This window comes from Haemaphysalis longicornis, unplaced genomic scaffold (genome assembly GCF_048455015.1).
Source record: "Haemaphysalis longicornis isolate Haplotype H1 unplaced genomic scaffold, Haemaphysalis longicornis Haplotype H1 scaffold_13, whole genome shotgun sequence".
Taxonomy (NCBI): domain Eukaryota; kingdom Metazoa; phylum Arthropoda; class Arachnida; order Ixodida; family Ixodidae; genus Haemaphysalis; species Haemaphysalis longicornis.
This window is the reverse complement of record NW_027526233.1, coordinates 92,424,205-92,443,350: the sequence shown is the minus strand read 5'-3', so window position 1 is coordinate 92,443,350 and position 19,146 is coordinate 92,424,205. Positions and strand designations below refer to the sequence as shown.

Here is a 19,146-nt window from a genome sequence, read left to right as displayed (position 1 = left end):
CGCTTGCCGTCGCTTCACAGGTGTCTGCAGTTTGCCACACCACCCTCTGTTCACACCAGGAGTCAACATGCGCTAAATATTACGCCATTTCACCCCAAAACTGATTTGTTTAAGTATAGTTTTTTTTCCTTTCACTATTGAGCTCTGGAACTTTCTACCCGGCGATATCCGCGGGCTCCCTTTAGATCAGTTTCTGAGTGCAATATCACATGCGTGCTAAGCAGAGAATTCCATGTTCTCTTGCTTTCTTTGGTCTTGCCTTTGTTCATTCTGTATCGTGTGTAGTATTGTGAACCACAAATTTGTGCCCTACGCTCATGTTTTTGTTCCTGCTTGTTATCACCTGATCATTTCTATGTCCACTCCTGAGATAGCCCTAATAGGGGCTGCAGTATGTATACATAAACAAATACATAAATCCCTGTCTTGCGCTAATCGTGCGGTGTTTGCATAATATTTAGCACTTTTCGACTGCTCGCAGCAGTTGTGCCTTGCTTTTTGGGGCCAACAGCTTGACCAGCCGTATAGGAATTTCACCCGGCCCTGTTGCTGTAAAAGCAGGAACATTGTCTTCGGCCTTTTTGCAGTTTACTTTCTCCAACTTATGTTCCCTATTTGTCGGCATTTCAGTTCCCCGTCGCTAAATTTTGCAATCCTCTCTCCGTTTTTCTCACCTTTTTTTGTATGATCCAGTTTGCGAGACAGCTGCGCCCCCCTCATCGGTGGGTATGTGGACCGGTTTTGGCGTATCCACGCGGCGGTCTAGGAATCGGCTCCTACCCTGCCGAATTCTAGTGCACTACCTGCAGTCTGCCGCACAACTTCAGACTTACGAAAATAATTCTGCTTGAATTTCTTTGCAGTTAACACTGCGCGATGTGGGGCCATCTCCCACCCTTGAGATATCCAATAGACACGCCGATAAAAAGACTAAAGGAATGACACAATGAAGCGCCGTTTTTCAGGCGGAGAACTCGTTTTGTATGCGGGCCGAGTTACAGGCTATCGAAGATCATCTGGAGAAAAGTGCGCCGATTTCTTCACTTGATATACACCTTGTAGAAGACATAAGCAAAATGGAATGCGTGAATGCCACCCGTAGTCAGGCCAGTGATCTGCAAGAAAAAGTATACGCGAGCGATATTGTAAGAGAGACCGTTAAAAGGAACCAGGAGCGCTTAAGAACCAGAATGTCCGATAGTTCAGTGTGTTGTGCGATAAATCTCTTCCAGCAACAACAAAAAATTCAAGGTCGGTTAAGTCACCTTTTGGTTGGAATAGCTGTGTGGATGTCATCTTAAACATTGTCGGCAAAACAGTCACGCTGGAAGAGGCCAGATTACATGTTGGCGGTGGACGGGAAAGTTGCTCAGGATAAATTGTTTGTCAGCATTTACTGCATAGTTGAATCGCCCCATCTCGCGCGTGCGGTGCGCGAGACGGACAAGGAAGTACAGAAAGCCGCCGCGCAGTTTGCGCTGGCGGCGATCACACGCCAGCAGTCGCGGCCGGCACCCCCCTCCTAGCGAGGGAGTGAGAGCCACCGTGACCTTTTAGCCGGCGAGTAAAGATGTTGTTTCCCCCCCCCCTTTTTTTAATCTTCTAATATATCGGCAGAATGAGCTAAGCTTTTGTTCCTTTTAAACAACTGGCCAGCCACTTCATTTTTGAAGTCGTGATTTTTCTATTCCCTGGGTGTCCACTTTATTCGCTGCGTGACAACTTCTAAATCACTTTGATCTACTCGATACACTGCATGATTCACTCAGATTCACTTCACTTCCATTTGTACCTCCCGCGGTGGCTCAGTGGGTACGGCGTTGTATTGCTGAACACGAGTTCGAGCGCAGCAGCCGCGACCAGGTGGAGCGGCCGCCGCGCAGCCGGCCGCGGCAGCCGCGTTTCTAATGGAGGCGAAAAGCAAAAACGGCCGTGTGTACGATATTTCGGCGCACGTTAAAGGTCCTAAGGGGGTCAAAATTGATCCGGAGCCCTCGCTTACGGCACGCATCATCGCCTGCGCAAATCATCATCGGCGCGTTAAACTCTACAATCAATCAGTCATTTCACTTCGTCATCGGCTCTAAGTTACCTGTCTTGTCGCTCGCTTGGCGACGTTCTTCCGTTCCCGTTTTCTGTCCAAACCAGTCGAACGTGTTCGTTGGCTTCGAAAGCATTCGTGGCACATTGTTACGAAGAGTTATACCCGCTTGCCCTGTAGCTCAATTAAAGATAACCCTAGTCGCATTCAGCCGGTCTAAAACTGCCAAAAATAGTGGTGTTGGTGGGGCCTATAAACGAAGACGTCACAATTCTCGCCTAAATGCATACTTGGCGTTTTTTTTTTTGCACTGCTCGGATCCACCGGTTTCGATTTCGGCTAATTTTTGTTTCCCCAACCGTGAAGGAACACACCACACCGAGCTTTACTGGCCTGGAATCCTCTATTTCCACCTTCCTTAGCTATTTTGACGTCACAAAGCGGCTGAGCTATGATGTTTCCCGGTCTCTCAAAACTACGGCAATAATATCGGTTTAGAACTGCTTACACGCGATGTTTGGCGCCCATAGTCGCAGGAAGGGATGTGTGCGTATTTAAACAGCGATATCACTTTGTAAAGTGAACCTGTCCTTGGCTAGCTTTCCCTAGGTTTCCGATGGGGGGAAGCGAGGCTGCTGCTGCATTCTGGCAGCGTAGGCCGCTTGGTAGGTTGTCCCAGTTTCTGCGTAGCAACATTCCTGAATGCGACGATGCGTTCTATCGCACTCCATATAAGGCTGGAAACCACGCATTGCTCCCGGCATGCGAAGCGAGTCGCCGCGAGCCACCGTGAGAACTTTCCCCAGATCCGGCAGGGCTGCGCTTACCGCTGCCGCGGTACCCGCCAGAAAGCGACACACCGGTTGAGAAAGACGTGGAAAGCCCGCGTTTACTCTGGTATCGCATGAGGTGGTGACCACAACGCACCCTTTTGAAAAGTCACCAAATACCCCAAGCATACACACTGAAAGTGCCTCGAGAAAGTCCGTTTCAACCCAGTTATTCCACGATGAAAGCTTCGCATTGCGTCCATTTCCTGGTATCCGTGGGATCGGCCAATTTTTAAAAGTTCCCATTTGGTGGCACCATTCCTTTAGAACTGACAACCGATTTTTGTGGAGCATACATGCAGCTCTTTATCCCATTTGAAAGGGCATCGCTTAAAACACTTTCAACCGAAAGTATTTGCCTATCAGGCAAATACTATTTGCCTATCAGGGCCAAAGAACGTTTGGAAGCGAAATATCTACATCCACCAGCCTTACTTGTGCAGCCAAAGCAGATGACGGTAACTATAACACTGAGCCTTGCCGCAAGGTATTGTTAACTGCACGTGAGATGAAAAGATGTATTTGAAAACTTGTCCTCAGCTAAAACAACACAAAAATGCAGTCTCTTCTATTCCATTACGTGGATTTTGAGTCCCGCATTGAAAATATGCACCTTACAAAAATCCGTAGTCTGTCTTTTCAAATCGGCTATAAAGAAGAAATGACGTTTGGTTCTTGAAAAGGACTGGCTCGCCCTGACAGTGGTACCAAATTAATTGCAAAATTCAAAGAAATACTGGAGATCTCGGGGAGAATGGATGGAGTAGCGCCATCCCAAGAGCCACCTTACGGGAATATCGCTGTGATGCTACAGAATCTTGTTTATCCAATTGGAGGCAGTTGACCTACGTCACCGCCAGAAAACATGACGGTTCGATCGTAATGGAGCTTCTAGTCTTGTTTGATAGCATTACTAGAATTCTAACGCGCGGTTACCCCGTTACCAGCTATGTTTTTGTGCTAGCCAGTATAGGCCTATAACCCATCAGTGAATCGTGAAACGCTAGAGTTCTTTATATTTCTCGGCTTTCAGCCCATAAAAACGTCTCTTAATTATGGCGTGGATGGAGCTTGCTGAGTTTCTAAAATGCAGCACTTCAACATGTACCAAGTTGTATTTTGCTTTCACGGCTCGTATAAAAATCGGGGTCTGTTGCGACGTGCACTCACCGCCTGCACTGACACTTCGTGGGTTTCTCGCACCAGCAGGACGCAGCCGACGATGTAGCAGGCAGCACCGACTCCTTGGAAAAGCACGTACTACGAACAGGGCGCGCAGTACACGTTTACAATCACTACTTTGGCGCCCTTGAATCGAAGTTTTGGGCAAGTCATGGATAAAAGTGGCAAACATTTCACAGCGACGGCGACCCTAAATGTACACCGTAAGTAGGCACGCACTCAAGTCCAAGCTTGTGGTGAGAGAGAATTTAATCGGAAAATCAGTCTTCCCACTTTTATTGTGACTGGGCAATTCGTACCACGGTTTTCTACGTAGCATATTTGTCACCACACAAGGTACAGCATATCGAGGTTCTTTTGTTGCCGTACCTTGACCAAACCTTAAGAATTTAAACGAAATCAATTTCAAACATAAGATTAACTTCAGGAAAACCTTTCCGTTTTAAGCCAAACGGTTGCATTCACAATTTAACTCTACAAGATGCAGATTGTCCGCGCCTCACAATTTCCACCACCGTGCTCCTCCACTGCGCAGTTTTTGCCGATAAGGTCACGTTACTTTTCTCACCATTCTTGTTGACACCGCCGTCGACGACGGTCACTTTAAGCGGTCATTCCTCGAGCTTCATGAGACAGTTCAGGCTATCGCATGAATAAAATATTCTGCGCGCTATAGTGCGTGTGCGTGTGCGTGCGTTGTGTGCTTTCGTTTGCGTTTGCGTGTGCATCTGCGTGCGCCCGTTTGCACGTGTGTGTGCGTGTGCGTAGTATTCGTATGCGTGTGCGTCTGTGTGCGTGTGCGTGTGCGTGTGCGTGTGCGTGTGCGTGTGCGTGTGCGTGTGTGTGTGTGTGTGTGTGTGTGCGCGCGCGTGCGCATGTGCGTGTGCGTGCACGTGTGTGTGTGTGTGTGTGTGTGTGTGTGTGGGTGTGTGTGGGTGGGTGTGTATGTGCTAGTCATCGAGGAACACCTTATGTTTCGAGATAACTATATCCATTGCCAAAAGACACTCGCTTTACGATTTCCCTGCTGTCTACACTATACCACCGGGTAATGTGTGTTAAGGGTGAAATATATGTGCGACGCCTTTCCGGACACGTGTTTTAAAGCAATGCTTTCTACCCCTACCAGCGAACGGTTCTTTCGTCGAGTGCGGGACAAGAAACTCCCGACGTGGCTGCGGAGGGTGAGGGCGTTTTTCACTCATGGAGCGAAGCGTAGATGGCGGGGCGAATTTACACTGCGTTTACCGCACGCGACTCGGTATTGTCGCCCGCTTTAACGAAGGTTGTTTTGGGCCTGTTATATACAGGCGCAGCTTCGCCTCCAGTGCGCGCTTCCTTCGCACTGCTTGAATGAATAGTTCGAAAGCGCCTGCTGGGTAAACCGGACACGACGCAATCAAGTGGTCGTACGGCAGAGATCCGTTAAAGATTGGTTTGCAGGGCGGGAAAACAAAATATAGATACCACATAAAGACATCTGGCCGCTAAGGAAATTCCACCTTTTGCGCACTTGTGTTCACAAATTCAACTCCGTTTTGTAAATTGGCGAATCCCATTTCGGTTGTGTTTTACGAGGTATTACAAAATGCGAAAAGAGCAACTGGATCTGATCAATGGCGATTATAAGAGCTCCCTCAGCTTTCTTGCAATTCCAAAACTTACTGAACTAACTACTTTATATCGGTATAAATGGGAATCACTAAGCTCACATGCCAAATTGTTTCTCTGTCCGCGCTTGTATCGCTCGGTGTTGTAGCCTTTAACCAGCACATCGGGACGGCTAGGTTCCCCTGTCTCACCCTTCGAAAGACGCTCCTCTCCTGTTTCTCTCTCACTTCTCACGTCCAGGCTACAGCGGCGTCGTCGGTCGCTGTAGCCCTGTCTGTTCCGGACGCTGCTGCGTTCGGGTCGCCGCCCTGCGAATTCCAGGTGACACCTGGCAGAGTCTCTGGTTTCACTCTTTCTAGAGCAACGTGTGTGGAATCAAGTGACGTCGCTTTGACAACTGTTTTGGTGGTATCGTTTACAGCTTTGCTTTCCAACCATCTTCACAGCGCGGATTTGAGCCAATTTATTCCTTTTTCGGGAACCCGTCGGGCAGCGGGAACCAACGCGAATGAAAGGCGCGACCCAAGGGGGTAAACCCGTCGCGCTCTGCACATGTGTTTGGTACTTCACATTTTAGATGCAGAGCATCTGATTCACTCGCCTTGTCCCTCCGGCGTCGTCGTCGTCGGCGTTGTCCGCCCCTCCCCCATTCTCCTCGCCGCGCCAGCTGCGCTCTCCGCCGCTCACCCCCTCTCCTCTCCGATAGCGAACACTCTCTCGCGAGGGACATTGGATTGGATTCGATTGGATTTGCTTGGATTGGATTGGCTTGGATTAAAATTGGATTGGATTGGATTGGATTGGATTGGATTGGATTGGATTTGATTTGATTTGATTTGATTTGATTTGATTTGATTTGATTTGATTTGGATTGGATTGGATTAATGTGCATTGTGTTGGATTGTGCTGCGTCATAGCCGTGGCACGTTGCGTCATAGCCGCGGCAGGGGGTTCACGGCTCGTTTTACGCGATGGGAGAATCAACATAACGGAAACAACAACGGAACCCCCTATGCGTCGCATCTACACAGGGGTTCCCGCGAGGGGAGGTGGGAGTTTTTTAGCGTGTCTGCTTCATACTCACGTAAAATAAGAAGGACAGATACATGGCAGACGTGAAGCTGAGCAGCCCGGCGAACAGCATGTGAATCCCGTTGAAGGCGAACGTGTAGGCCGTGCAGCAGACGAACCGGAGCGTCTTGGTCTCCCAGCGGTCCGACATGATCATAAAGTACAGCACGGTTCCGCACACCTGCGATGCACACCGGGAAATCGCTCGTTGAGAACTCACAGGAACCAGTGCAAAAAAAAAATTAACTCGCCGATTTGAGCCGGCAAAAGTGGATGACCAGCATAGTTTTTTGCGCACGGCGTAGATGTAAGAAAATTGAGGTGAAAGGACCAAGGAAATTTTATTTCACATGAGTTTCGACGGTGTTCATCCCTAAGACACTTACATGCTCGAAGGTATTTTTATTTTGACTCCACCGATCTCTAAAATGCCGTCTTTTACAGGTAACAAGATGTATAAACTTGAGGCCCAACTCTGTTTTCAAGGGCGTGACACTCGGGCGGGGACCGCGTTGTGATACCATACATACCCGGGATTCATTTCAAACGCTGCGTGCTTGGGGCCCTATTCTCAGTTTCATAAATACCATAGATGTTCATACTAATATACGCTAGAGGACACACTGGCTCTAGTGTCTATGCGAGCCGCCGAAATGCGGCTTCAAACCCCCAGGAGGTGGTCATGCCTGGAGGATTCGTTATTTTCGAACTTGACTTGACCCACCGGTTATCTTGATATCCCTCAAAATACTTTTTTTAATACAAAACGTATAACTAATGTTGATTAGTGTATAAATTACAAATTGTGAAAACAAATTGTTCTTCCTGTTATTTTCTATTGACGTTGAGAAGAATTCTTCCATCAGACGGGAAGCTATATGAAAAGTGTATACGCGGCTGAGCTTAGAGGAGCCGACGATTAAGCCGATTAGGTAGCGGAGCGTTTTTTTTTTCTTGCGAGTCAGTGATGGTTTGCGGCTGAAGCAGGGCGGCAGTACTGTATTCCACAAGTTCGCATGGTTACGGGAGATGATGGCGATTGTGCGTAGGCCTTGTTCACGCCAATAATTACGGCCAGCTGATTACCGGCGAAAAAGGGCAGCATAGCAGATGACGGTTGCATTAGCGGAATCTTTCTACCGCGACAAGGTGCTGGTCATGATAAAATTGGTGGTAACGCACCCGCCAAAAGAAGCTGCCGCTTTATTGTTTTGCGAAAAAATTTTACGGCTGTGCACATGTATTTACTGCTGGTAACGGTCTTTTCTTATTCGTCTTAGGCGCTGCCGCACTCGTGTTGTTCTCGCGAGCGTCGTCATGAACGGGACTAGGATGAAACAGCGTACTCGTTCAATCTAGCTTGTGCGGAATCTCTAGTTCGCGTCCGTTTTCAGGAATGCAGTAGGATTTGATTGATTGAGGGTTTGAACGCGCCGATGCAACGCAGGTGATGAGGCGCGCCGTAGTGGAGGGCCCCGGGTTAATTTTGACCACCTGGGGATCTTTATCGTGCGCCGAAATCTCGTACACACAAGTGTTTTTGCTTTTCGCCTCCATCAGAAAAGCGGCCGCCGCGGCCGGGAATCGAACCCGCGACCTTGTGCTCAGCAGCGCAACGCCTTAGCCACTGAGCCACCGCGGCGGGTAGGAATGCAGTAGAACACGACTAGTTCTAGTGTGGGGGCTACTCGGCGATGCTACTGCTTCCCGCATCTACTACATTCCTGTCGAGCAGTATTTCGTAATTGCAGCCACTGGAATCGGGCGCTAACAGGAACTCTGCTCCGGAACGAGCCCTCCATGCTTTCGGAGCCGAACCCGCCGCGGTGGCTCAGTGGCTAAGGCGTTGTGCTGCTGAGCACGAGGTCGCGGGTTCGGTTCCCGGCCGCGGCGGCTGCTTTCCTGATGGAGGCGAAAAGCAAAAACGCCCGTGTTCTCGAGATTTCGGCGGGGCAATCATAATCCAGAGCCCTCCACTACGGCGCGACTCATCGCCTGCGACGCATCGGCGCGCAGAACCCTTCATCGATCAAATATTTCGGCGCCGCAACCGAAACTGATAGCGCAGAAAAATCGAAGCCAAAAGCACGTAGCAACAGCCAAGCCTCTAGTCAACCCAAGTTCGAAAATCACGATTCTACGTCACACAACCACCCCTACGGTGGTTGAACGACTGCAGCGCCAGTGTTCCCTCTTGCGTATTAGTATAAAACTCTATGATACATACAAGATGAGTTCGCCGTGTTTTTTTGCGTAAGCACAACACAAGCAATCGGGGACGTGTGTACGTATATCTACGATGGCATGTAGGGTAATTTGACGCTTAGCTTATAAAGACCGCAACCAACCTATCAAATGCTCCGCAGAAAAGATACAAAACACTCGGCATGTCTTATAAAAATTAGGACGGCAGCTGAGGCTGGCAAGTGACACTAATTTCTTTAAATTAAATCTAGCATGAACACAACAGGGCCACCAAGTAACGTTGATCCAAAAAGGAGCGAAAGGAGGGTGCTAAGCTAAAGAATACAGGCCCGATTCTTGACCCACTAAAGTCACTGTAAATTGTGAATTTGCCGAATGTCTTTTTTGATTGGCTTCCAGCTGTCGTGACGTGCTTGAGGTTGACAAAGCGGTTGTGTGTGCTTTAGTCATTTTGACGCTGTATGATGTTTACTGGGACCAGTTCCAAAGTTTGCCGTGTTTCTGTTTGCTGAAAGCGCATAATTCTTAGCCGGCAGTAGAAAACTCTAGACTAAATTCAGCGAACATGACAACGTAGGCCTCTGTTTGCTATTCAACAACAATACGGCTTGCATTTCACGTCATCTCTGCGATTGGCTGAGAGGGCGTGACGTAATTTAAGCATATGACGGGAACGTTTACGACACCCGTTGGCAAATTTAGCCAGAGTAAAAGTGATTTCACGTTACGTAACAGCTGGAAAATGGCGACAGCTGTCGCCGTGAAGTATGGCAACTAATTTCACCCACCTTCGGCGCCGTGAAATCCCCATGAATCTGAAGCCAGCGCAGTTTCATATAACGCGTTGCTTAAAACTGGTTTCTACGGAAAGAAATAATTGTTTCGACTGTTTCCAAGTCAGCGATCGCGGGGCGTACAAATCACGTGCCGTGGCTTAGTTTTATGTCTGGAAATAAAAAAATTCTTTGTTTAGCGTAACAGTAAGATGAAGCTATGGCATGACATTTGTCTATACTCTTCATAATAAGCTAGTTGGTCACATGATCGAAATCAAGGCTCATTGATTGTAGCGTTTGCCGTGCCGACTCTACACAAGCGCTGAGGCGTGCCGTAGTGGAGGGCTCCGAAATTATTTTGACCACCCCGGGATGTTTAACATGCGCTTAAATCTCGTACACATGGGCGTTTCCGCCTTTCGCATACATCTGAAAAGCGGCCGCGGCGGCCTCGAATCGAACCCGCGTCCTTCTGCTCAGCAGCACAACGCCGTAGCAAGTGCACCACCGCGGCGGGAGGTCGAACTTCAGAGAAAAAAAAACAAAAGAAAACTGTCTGATTATTCTTTACTGCGCTAATTCAGTACGAGCTTTACGAACGAGTAAATCGGCGGCATCGGTACGCTACCGATACAACCGATGGTAACTGTCATTTCTTTCTGTGATCACGCCATTAACTGGTAGCATGGTAGAAGAAGATAGCGTGGTGGCGAAGACGGCAAGAAAGGTGGTAACGCAAAAAAGCTTAAAGTGAAGCCGAGAGCTAAACTATGTTACTAAAATTCATTGAAACAAATAAATAGGCATGGTAAAAAAGATTGTGTGATGTTCTTTAGCTCAACATCCGCCTTCCGCTCGCTTTCGGATCAACGTTACTCGATCTCCGTTTGGTGTTGACGGCAATTTTGACCAAATGAAATGTCTTTCCCCTGCCAACCTCTCCTAACGTCCCAACTTTTATAATGCAAGCCAAGGGTTTTTATTAGAGGTGGGCGATTGGTCGATTAACCTTACGATGAATTGATTAATGTTTTAGCGCACTCAACTTTTGAATCGGTTAATCGGTTGAAGTGTAATGCGCCACGGGAGAAAGGACTGCTGTCTTCAACAGCGCGTGGAACTCGGCGGCGGTTTTCTCTTTTTTTTTTGTTTTTTTTACGTTCCGCGTACCAGCCTTCTCTTTGCCATTAGAGGCCGCCACCCTCCACTGCCGCGTTGTTTTTGTCTAGATCATAGCCGTCAGTTCCGCAGGCGAAGGGGAAACACCATGCTGTTCACGCCGCGCAGCTGGCATTTTAAGGTTGGCATTTTACGATGTATGCATCCGACAAGCATGAACTGATAGGTTAATTGGCATCTTGACATTTTTGAGGAACACCACACTTCCATAGGACAACAAAAGCGGGACGCCGACATGGCGATGTATCGGCGCCTCGCTGTTGTATCCTTTGCTAAAGACGCCAAGAAAACAAAATGCGAGTGACCTTCAGATTCAGACTAACAACCTGCGGTAACTCACTCAGCCCTAGTTCAGTCGCAAACGCTTTTTTACTTCCTCAAGCCCCCCCCCTCTCCCCCCTCCCCCAGAAAACTCACGAAATATTGAAAAACCAGCGTTAATTTTCGCTCTACATTGACGTAAGTGGGTAAGCACTAAAGCATTTTTGTAAATTTGTTAACTGCACCTAACCAGGCGGGTGAGGTGATAAAACGCAAGTAGAAGCTCAACTACAGTATCCCGGTGATGCTTTTTTGGCGATATCTTAATTGGGCGACCGCCAAACGCCGAAACGAGATTCTGTGACGTCATAGGAATATCGGAAAGTGACAAACCACAAGTTCTGCTGATCAGAAAAGAATGTTATGTCTTAGGAACAATACCAGTTTGATGCCAAACATGCATACGACCACCATAATATGAAATAGGCGAGACGGCGGCGAATCACCTGACAGTTGCTCGCTGTGCATTTATGACGTCACTCCTTGTTTGGTCGATCGGCGCCCGCCGTCCTAAAGTATACCGTAAAGAAGTTTGAGTGTGTGATGTGCGTTGGGCCCTCTAGTTCAGTTTTAGTTTATACTTTTAATGAGGAAGCGCCGATATACAAAAACTATGTCCTTAGTATTCCCTCAATTGTACCACCATGGTGGCTTATGCATGAGCTACGTTGTTGGGCTGTTGAGCTCAAAGGCACCGGTTCGTTCGCTTCTGTTGTGGCCATTTTTGTGATAGAAGCAAAAAAAAGAAAGGTTCCCACTTGTCGAGGTTTATACGCAAGTTAAAAATCCCCATATGCTCACAATTAATGCGAAGACCACCAGATTCCGGGCATTAAACCCGATCATTTCTTTGTAGTGCGCATTTGTTCCGTCAATCCTGTCGATGTGTCGCGCAAACTGAGTTTCTCACTGTTTCTTAAAATATTGTTTCTTTTAAGCTAGACTTTTTTTCTGGCAGAAATGGAGCTGAATGAGTTCCCCAACGCGAGTTCCCTTACAAGCAGCAATGTCCTATTTGGCCTTTACGGCCCCTTGTACCTCCCAAAGAACACACGAATCACGAGAAGTTTGGAGATTAGCACGGACGCGGTGTAGCGGCACCAGCCAGTGCCAACCTGGTAAAGACCATGCGGAGAACGTACCACCTCCATAAGGTTGAAGAGCCCGTTCACCGTGCTGAGGTAGTTGTTCAAGTTGGCAGAAAATTGCAGGCGAGCTTCTTGGGCATACAGCGGGGGTGCCGACGTGTACTCGTCCCCTTCGCCTGTAAAGCGCCGAATGCAGTAAAGTCGCCTGATAACAAAGTCGCCTTACACGAAGTATTGTTTTATTCCAAGTTTCCAAAAACCCCTGGGGTGGCTCAGCGGCTGAGGCGTTACGCTGCACCGGACAAGGTTGTGGGTTCGATTCCAGGCCGCGGCAGCCGCTTTTCTGATGGAGGCGAAAAGCAAAAACACCCGTGTGTGCGAGATTTCGGCCAACGTTAAAGATCCCCAGGTGTCAAAATTAATCCGGAGCCCTCCACTACGACGCACCTCATCTCCTGCGTTGCGGCGACACGTTTAACCCTACAATCAATCAATCAAGTTTCCGAAGGCCCAAAGTGTATTGCAGGCGGAGCAAATGATAGCAGCCTTTGAGCAAATACATCGCTTACAACAAAGTGGCTTTTCGATTTCCGGAAGTTTGTAATGACGACGGTTTTCTGTACAAGGCTTGCGTACCAGAACCTGGTTGCGAACGGAATTGTTGGCCCTCAAGTGAGACTGTTTTTGAAGCTCATAAATAAACGCCAGTACTGCTCATTTATTGCGAAAGCATTGCGCTCAGTTTCATACCTAGCGTGCAACGCAGTGGAAGTTACGAAGTATTCTGCACCATATCAAACAAAACAATGGCTCACAATTACCATACTCCCAAATGCGAAGTTTTCGCGCAGCGCGAACTGCAGTCTTCTCGGTAACTGCGCGTAGCTGCTGCGTCCACGTAAGTGATCGCGTCATCAGTGAACACACGCCGGCCCGCGCTGCTCTGCCGTTATCTCGCAGTGCGCCGCCGCCGTCGAGCATGTTGTCAGTCATGTTTGAACCGACCACGCAAATGTCACGTGGTTCGCATGAACCGCTCAACGGGGACACTTAGGAAGGCCCGATTTACGTGCATCTCGCGGAGAGTGCTGGGCCTATGTGTTTCTGCCTCGACATATCGCCGGCCTCCTTACACTTTCGCCGCTCTTCTCTCCTCAGTTTTCCTTCTTTCTTCACTGTTCCCTTTGTTCGCCCGGTTTCAAAGCCGGCGACCCCGCCAAAACCGCAGTAGCGGACACTTAACGGCTGCGCACTAATTGTACACTCCGCCTCGCGTCGTGCCTCAGTGGTATACGAGGCGCGAGCACGGGAATAGAACATGTTTGGAGGACCAAGGCTCGAAATAGAGTGTAGAATTTTTTTGATGATATTTTAACACTGCGAATAAAGATAAGAAAGAAAATCAGAAGCAGATTGTGGAAACCGGACACGTTTTAAGGGCAAAGCTCAGTCGCGCTCGTATCCAGAGCCAGCTTGGACACGCGGCGCTATCTCTGAGGCTTCTCTTCTAACAGATACTGGAACCAAAACGTTGACAAATTCCATTGCCACAGTAAACGTACGTTAACATACTGTGTTCGTGTAACACTGACAACATCCCAGTCATTAAAATTATGTTCACTACAGTTGCAATATTACTTTATTGAGCAGCTTTGCGTCCTACTTTTTGGGACGAAAAAAGGGGTTTATTACGAGCTCTAGCTTCGGCAAGGTTACGCACCATGTATGAAATTTAATATAGTTGACTCGGTAGGACAAAAATGCGGCGTCTCCGTCACAAACATAGAGCACGAAAAATGGCTGACAGCTCTAATAAAATAAAAGCACCTCCATCGAGACAAAGATGGGTAAAACGTGAATCTTTCTCCTGTTCATCCTGAGTCAAAGTCGAGGTCCAAAATCCAAGCTGCTCAAAACGCGTCGTAATGGCACCACCGGATGGACATGGACTTCATAATTCGGGTGACCCAAGTATCTGTTCGACCACGTAAAGCATTTCTTTTGTGAGTCGGTTGATGCACTTATGTTTATAATCACCATCATATTTTCGTGAAACCTATTGTGTAAGGTCCTTCTGACAGCACATTTGGGCGCGATATCGAACCGCACCAGTGAGACGTAGAAAGCTTTGACTTAATAAAACCAGGGCAATCGAGTTGAAAAGCGGAAACGTATACAGCAGTCTGGTTGGGATTCGAACAAGTAGCCCCGATAATACGAATCGGATAATATTAGATCTGAGTGCGAGAGCCATGGCTATGGCCGCATCTTCCGCAACATGTGGGTTGTGGTGGGAAACTCTATAGCCTGCAAAATTCTCCTTCAAAATTCAGCCCGTCAGCATCCTACTGGGGTCCTCTGGTCATCGACACACGGGACTAGACAGCGCGGAGTGGGCTCATCAGGCGGAACGAGCACTCGTCACCTATGCGCCTGACGAGACTACTTCCTGTCAAGGAGGTTACTGCCCAAGGGACTCCATCACCACGTATAGGGAGGTTACTGACTGCTTACGCCTCTCCAGCAACACGCTAACCCCGGCTCACCGTCCCTAACCCAGTCGGAGGAACGGCTGTAGCGCCTCCTCCAACCTGAATCGCTTCCCAACGGACGCCTCTATCACATTTACCATACCATCTACCCCTTTCCCCTATGCCCACAGTGTGGTGCTAAAATTCACATGTGCGCCTGCCCCTCTGAGCTAGAGAGCCTACATGCGCCGCGCCTTCGTCGTTTGCGCGGCGAATATAGGCTCACTACTCTGAGCTCCACCCCCTCATAAGTTCCCCTGACCACTGTACGTAAGCCCTGTTCTCTCGGACGAAGACTTTCCGCGCCCACAAGTCGCCCGAGCAAGAGCGGTGGTGGCGATCCGATATCGGCCATCGAGACTGGTGGTATCAATATAAGTTTTATCTCTTTCTCTCTCCGTAATATCAGACTGAAGCACATTTTCAATGCCACCGCATCAATTGTGCGTATCTAAATAAAGGGTGATATATAGGGAATCCGTTGTGCATGCTTTGCTCCCTACCCGCCGCGGTGGCTCAGTGGCTAAGGCGTTCTCCTGCTGAGCACGAGGTCGTGGGTTCGATTCCCCGACGCGGTGGCCGCTTTTCTGATGGCGGCGAAAAGCAAAAACGCCCGTGTGTTCGAGAATTCGGCGCACGTTAAAGATTCCCAGGTGGTCAAAATTGATCCCGAACCCTCCACTACGGAGCGCCTCACCGCCTGGGTTGCGTCGACGCGTTAAACCCTACAATCAATGAATGAATCAATAAATCAATGCTTTGCTCCCAATTTCAGTGATATTTGCCCTGAAATTCCTGGCATTATTCCACAGCCAGCAGTCGACTTTAACAGAAAGTATGCGGTGCATATTTCTTTGTCCGATTGTATTAGCACTTAGAGCTTTGCGCAAGCGACTTTTCGCAATGATTTGAAATGACCAATCTACATATGCGCCAAAAAATGTGGGAGGGAAAACCTGGAGAATGGGGGAAACATTGACGTCATCATGGCCGACATGCAACTAGTCAGTGTTACAAATCCATTACTGTAGCCTGTACAAGTTAAGAACAGCAAGATAACGGCCGTTTGTCAAGATTTTGGCCAGTATGCCAAAATTATTCCTTAACCCTATCCCTGCAGTACGCTTCATACTCCAGGTGTTGCTTCGGTGCGTTACCCACAGCAAATCGTTGAGATCAGTAAAGAAAATTGCTCCGCGCCTTAAGATTGCAGCATCCGGTTGTAGCTGTGCACAGCGCAAAGAGTTGGTTACGGCGAATATTTCGGAAAGCACAAAATACACGTGGGCGCACTAAAAGAACGAGTGACCGTAATGTTCTTAAGAGTACAAATCTTTGCCTCAAATTCGCCGAGAAAAGCGAACGATGTCGCGCATTAAGTCAACCTGTTTTTAAAAGGGGCGCTCGTCGGCATCACACCCCCTTGTTTCGGCTGAGTGATACCACGGGCATTCGTAAGTTTTTCGCGAATATATGTGAGGAAGAAAGACTTCTCCAGACCTGCCTGCAATGTTGGCTACATAGGCGAACGCCTGCAGTAGGGGCCGAGAGACTGAGCGGGGTTGCAGCTAGGTGGCAATTGCTCCTTGTTGACTTGGCGCAATTCGCTTTTGCCTTTTGTGGCCGTTCTGCGCGTGGACTAAGCAATGCGAGTCGCTGTGAATTCACCATTGGTGTAACTGAGAACCATTTGGATTTTGCACAACGAGGCGGAAATGAAGCGATTGAATTGCGCAGCGCATGCGTTTACCTCTGCTGGTGAAGTTCATCGTGATTGCTGGGCTGAGCGGCTGAAACTGCGGCCTTGGCTTCTTCTTCGAACGAGGGAGACGCGTCGTGACGCGAGAAGATTTTTAGGTGATGATCATATCTATGATGATGATGATAACGCATTTCATGAGATTCCGCGTCTTTATCTGGAAATGCACCATATCAGGCTGCATACGCCGTTTTTGACATAAAATAGATTTAGCACTACACAGGCCATCTTACCATTTTTATTGCGGGGGTGCGAGAGTCCCTGGTGACCGACAGCAAGGACTTGAAAAATAAAATGCATTTCGCAGTATACGGATATGCGGCCGTGACCGCCAACATCACCGACGCGGTATGTTGAAAGATAAACCCTGATTTGGTTTGAATTGATTTGATTCTATCTTCCCCAACAACAGATAGCCGGCACTTCCGGTACTTTGCAAAGCATGAATTAAATACATTTATAGGCTGAACACCGCACGTGAAAGAACCTAACATATACCGAAACCCCATTGCTTACTAAAAAAGTGGGTACAAGTTATTCAGTTTTATTTTCAGTTTAAGTTTTAGTTTGTTCTCGTATTGATACAGTGTGTAAAATACATATACAGAATGGAGTCCCAGAGTTATAAACTGTAATGGGACCACTTTTTATTTATTGTACACAACTGAGAAATTAGTAGCACTCAAGAACGCGAATAATATAAACAGACAGCTGCAGTAATGTTAGTTAACTATGACATGGAAAGAAACTCTACGCATACTATAAACATGTAGGAATAATTAATACCAGAAAATGAAGTAGCAGTACATGAAAATTGGAAAGGAATACATTACTAAGCACCTACATCAACATAAATCGTCAGAGAAAAGAAATTTCCTTGAAGCATGCCTGAAAGATGACAAGGATGATGCAGATTTAACATTAAAAGACATGTTGTTCCAAGCTTTTATAGCAGCAAAGCCGACTGTATTTTTCACATAGGTACTGTTCACTGAATGCAGTAAGAAGTTAATTATAACTGCTAACCTAGTTTTATTTGGGTTATAGATTGTATGGTGGTCAATTATGTGAACAATACCGGGATCATAATCAGGCGGTAGGCAATGAGGCACAGGTTGTGGCTGATAAGCTGTGCAATTGAGTACAGATTAAGTTGGCGCAAAAGAGGTGTGACATGCGCGCTGTAAGTGCTATGTGTAAGTATTCGAATAGCTTGTTATTGAACGTGTTGTAATGGAGCGGTATGGGAGTTGTATGTTAGTCGTGAAGATGCTATGCAGTAATTACTGTGGCTATGTATAAAAGCGTAGTAGAGCGTTGAGGAGTGTTGAATTAGGAAAATATCGCCGTGATTTAATTAGCACGTTAATCCCAAATGCCGTTTTTTTTCTGAGGAAATAAATATGAACATTGAATTTCCCGAATGCGTCAAGTTGAATACCAAGAAACGAACACTCTTCTGTTGAGAATATTGCATGGGAATTAATGCGCAAATGTGGAATATTACTTTGTTCTTCATTACGCGAACTAAAATCCATGAATTTAGTTTGGCTTGTATATATCAGTAGTTGGTTTTCTCTGCACCACTTGTTAATATTGGTGAGGTCACGATTAAGGTTGTTTGTTAGATCGTTTATGCACGTATGGGACGAGTATAGGGTGGTTCGGCCGCATATAAAATACCATCAGATGCTGGTTCAAGGGAATTAGGAAGATCATTGATATAAAGCAAAAATAGAAGTGGACCAAGAATTTAACCCTGGGAACACCTACGTGTTCCCGAGGGTGTTAGTGGTAGATGGTACGCCGGATATAATGACTTTGTTCACGATTTGATAAATAATTGCGGTATAACCGTGGGGGAGGGTCATTGATACCATAAGATTCGAGTTTTGAAAAAGAACACTGTGAATAATTGAGTCAAAAGCTTCCGTAAAGTCAATAAAAAAGCTCCAACAAATTTACTTCTATAAAGTTCATTTCTGATCTTGTCAGTTAGAGAAACAAACGTAAGATTAGTGGAATAACCGCTCCGGAAGCCAAAGTGCCTTGGAGTTAGTAGGTTGTACTTGTACATATAATTTGAAAAACGTTGTTCTATCAACTTTTCAAGCACTTTGCTAAAAATGGCAGAATAGAAATGGGCTTATAATTTCCTACGGATGTTTTATGATCTCTTTTGAAGACTGGGGTTACTGGGGTTTTCTTCATTTTGAGTAGAAAAAAAGGAATTTTAAAGACTCAGTTAACAATGTGAGCGAAAACGGCAGATACGATATCAGACATTGCTTTGATGTGTTGGTCGTGATTGTTATCAAGGCACGGACTACAACATTTAAGATTACTAATGACCAATCAAACTTCCAGCGAGGTGGTAGGAAAGAGATAACATGAGTGCAAAAACGCTCCAGGCTATCGTTAGGTTCAGTTAAGTTTGCAGCTGGAGGAGCAAAAAACGTGTCACTATAGGCATTAGCAATGTCTCTGGGGCTACCTAATAAAGTTTCGTCTGGTAATATTTCGGCAATTTATTTGGGAGCAGTGTTTCTGTT

General features: G+C 47.2%; 1 protein-coding gene across 1 annotated transcript; it reads right to left on the bottom strand.

Annotated features, from left to right (window-relative positions):
* Positions 1-991: 991 nt before the first annotated feature.
* Positions 992-13,162, bottom strand: LOC144164146 (uncharacterized). The gene is made up of 5 exons (XM_077694680.1): positions 13,055-13,162; positions 12,359-12,480; positions 6,749-6,916; positions 4,042-4,131; positions 992-1,115 (listed from the first exon to the last, which is right to left on the bottom strand). Exons 2-5 carry the CDS (start codon positions 12,365-12,367, stop codon positions 1,041-1,043), a joined length of 342 nt encoding a protein of 113 aa, XP_077550806.1. The 5' UTR covers positions 12,368-12,480; positions 13,055-13,162; the 3' UTR covers positions 992-1,040.
* Between the last annotated feature and the right edge of the window lie 5,984 nt (positions 13,163-19,146).

Coding starts and splice junctions, on each gene's coding strand:
- LOC144164146 (XM_077694680.1), bottom strand. Junction 4,132..6,748: donor ATCTGTCCTTCTTATTTTAC/GTGAGTATGAAG, acceptor CCCTGTTCGTAG/TACGTGCTTTTCCAAGGAGT. Junction 1,116..4,041: donor ACGAAGTGTCAGTGCAGGCG/GTGAGTGCACGT, acceptor TTTTTCTTGCAG/ATCACTGGCCTGACTACGGG.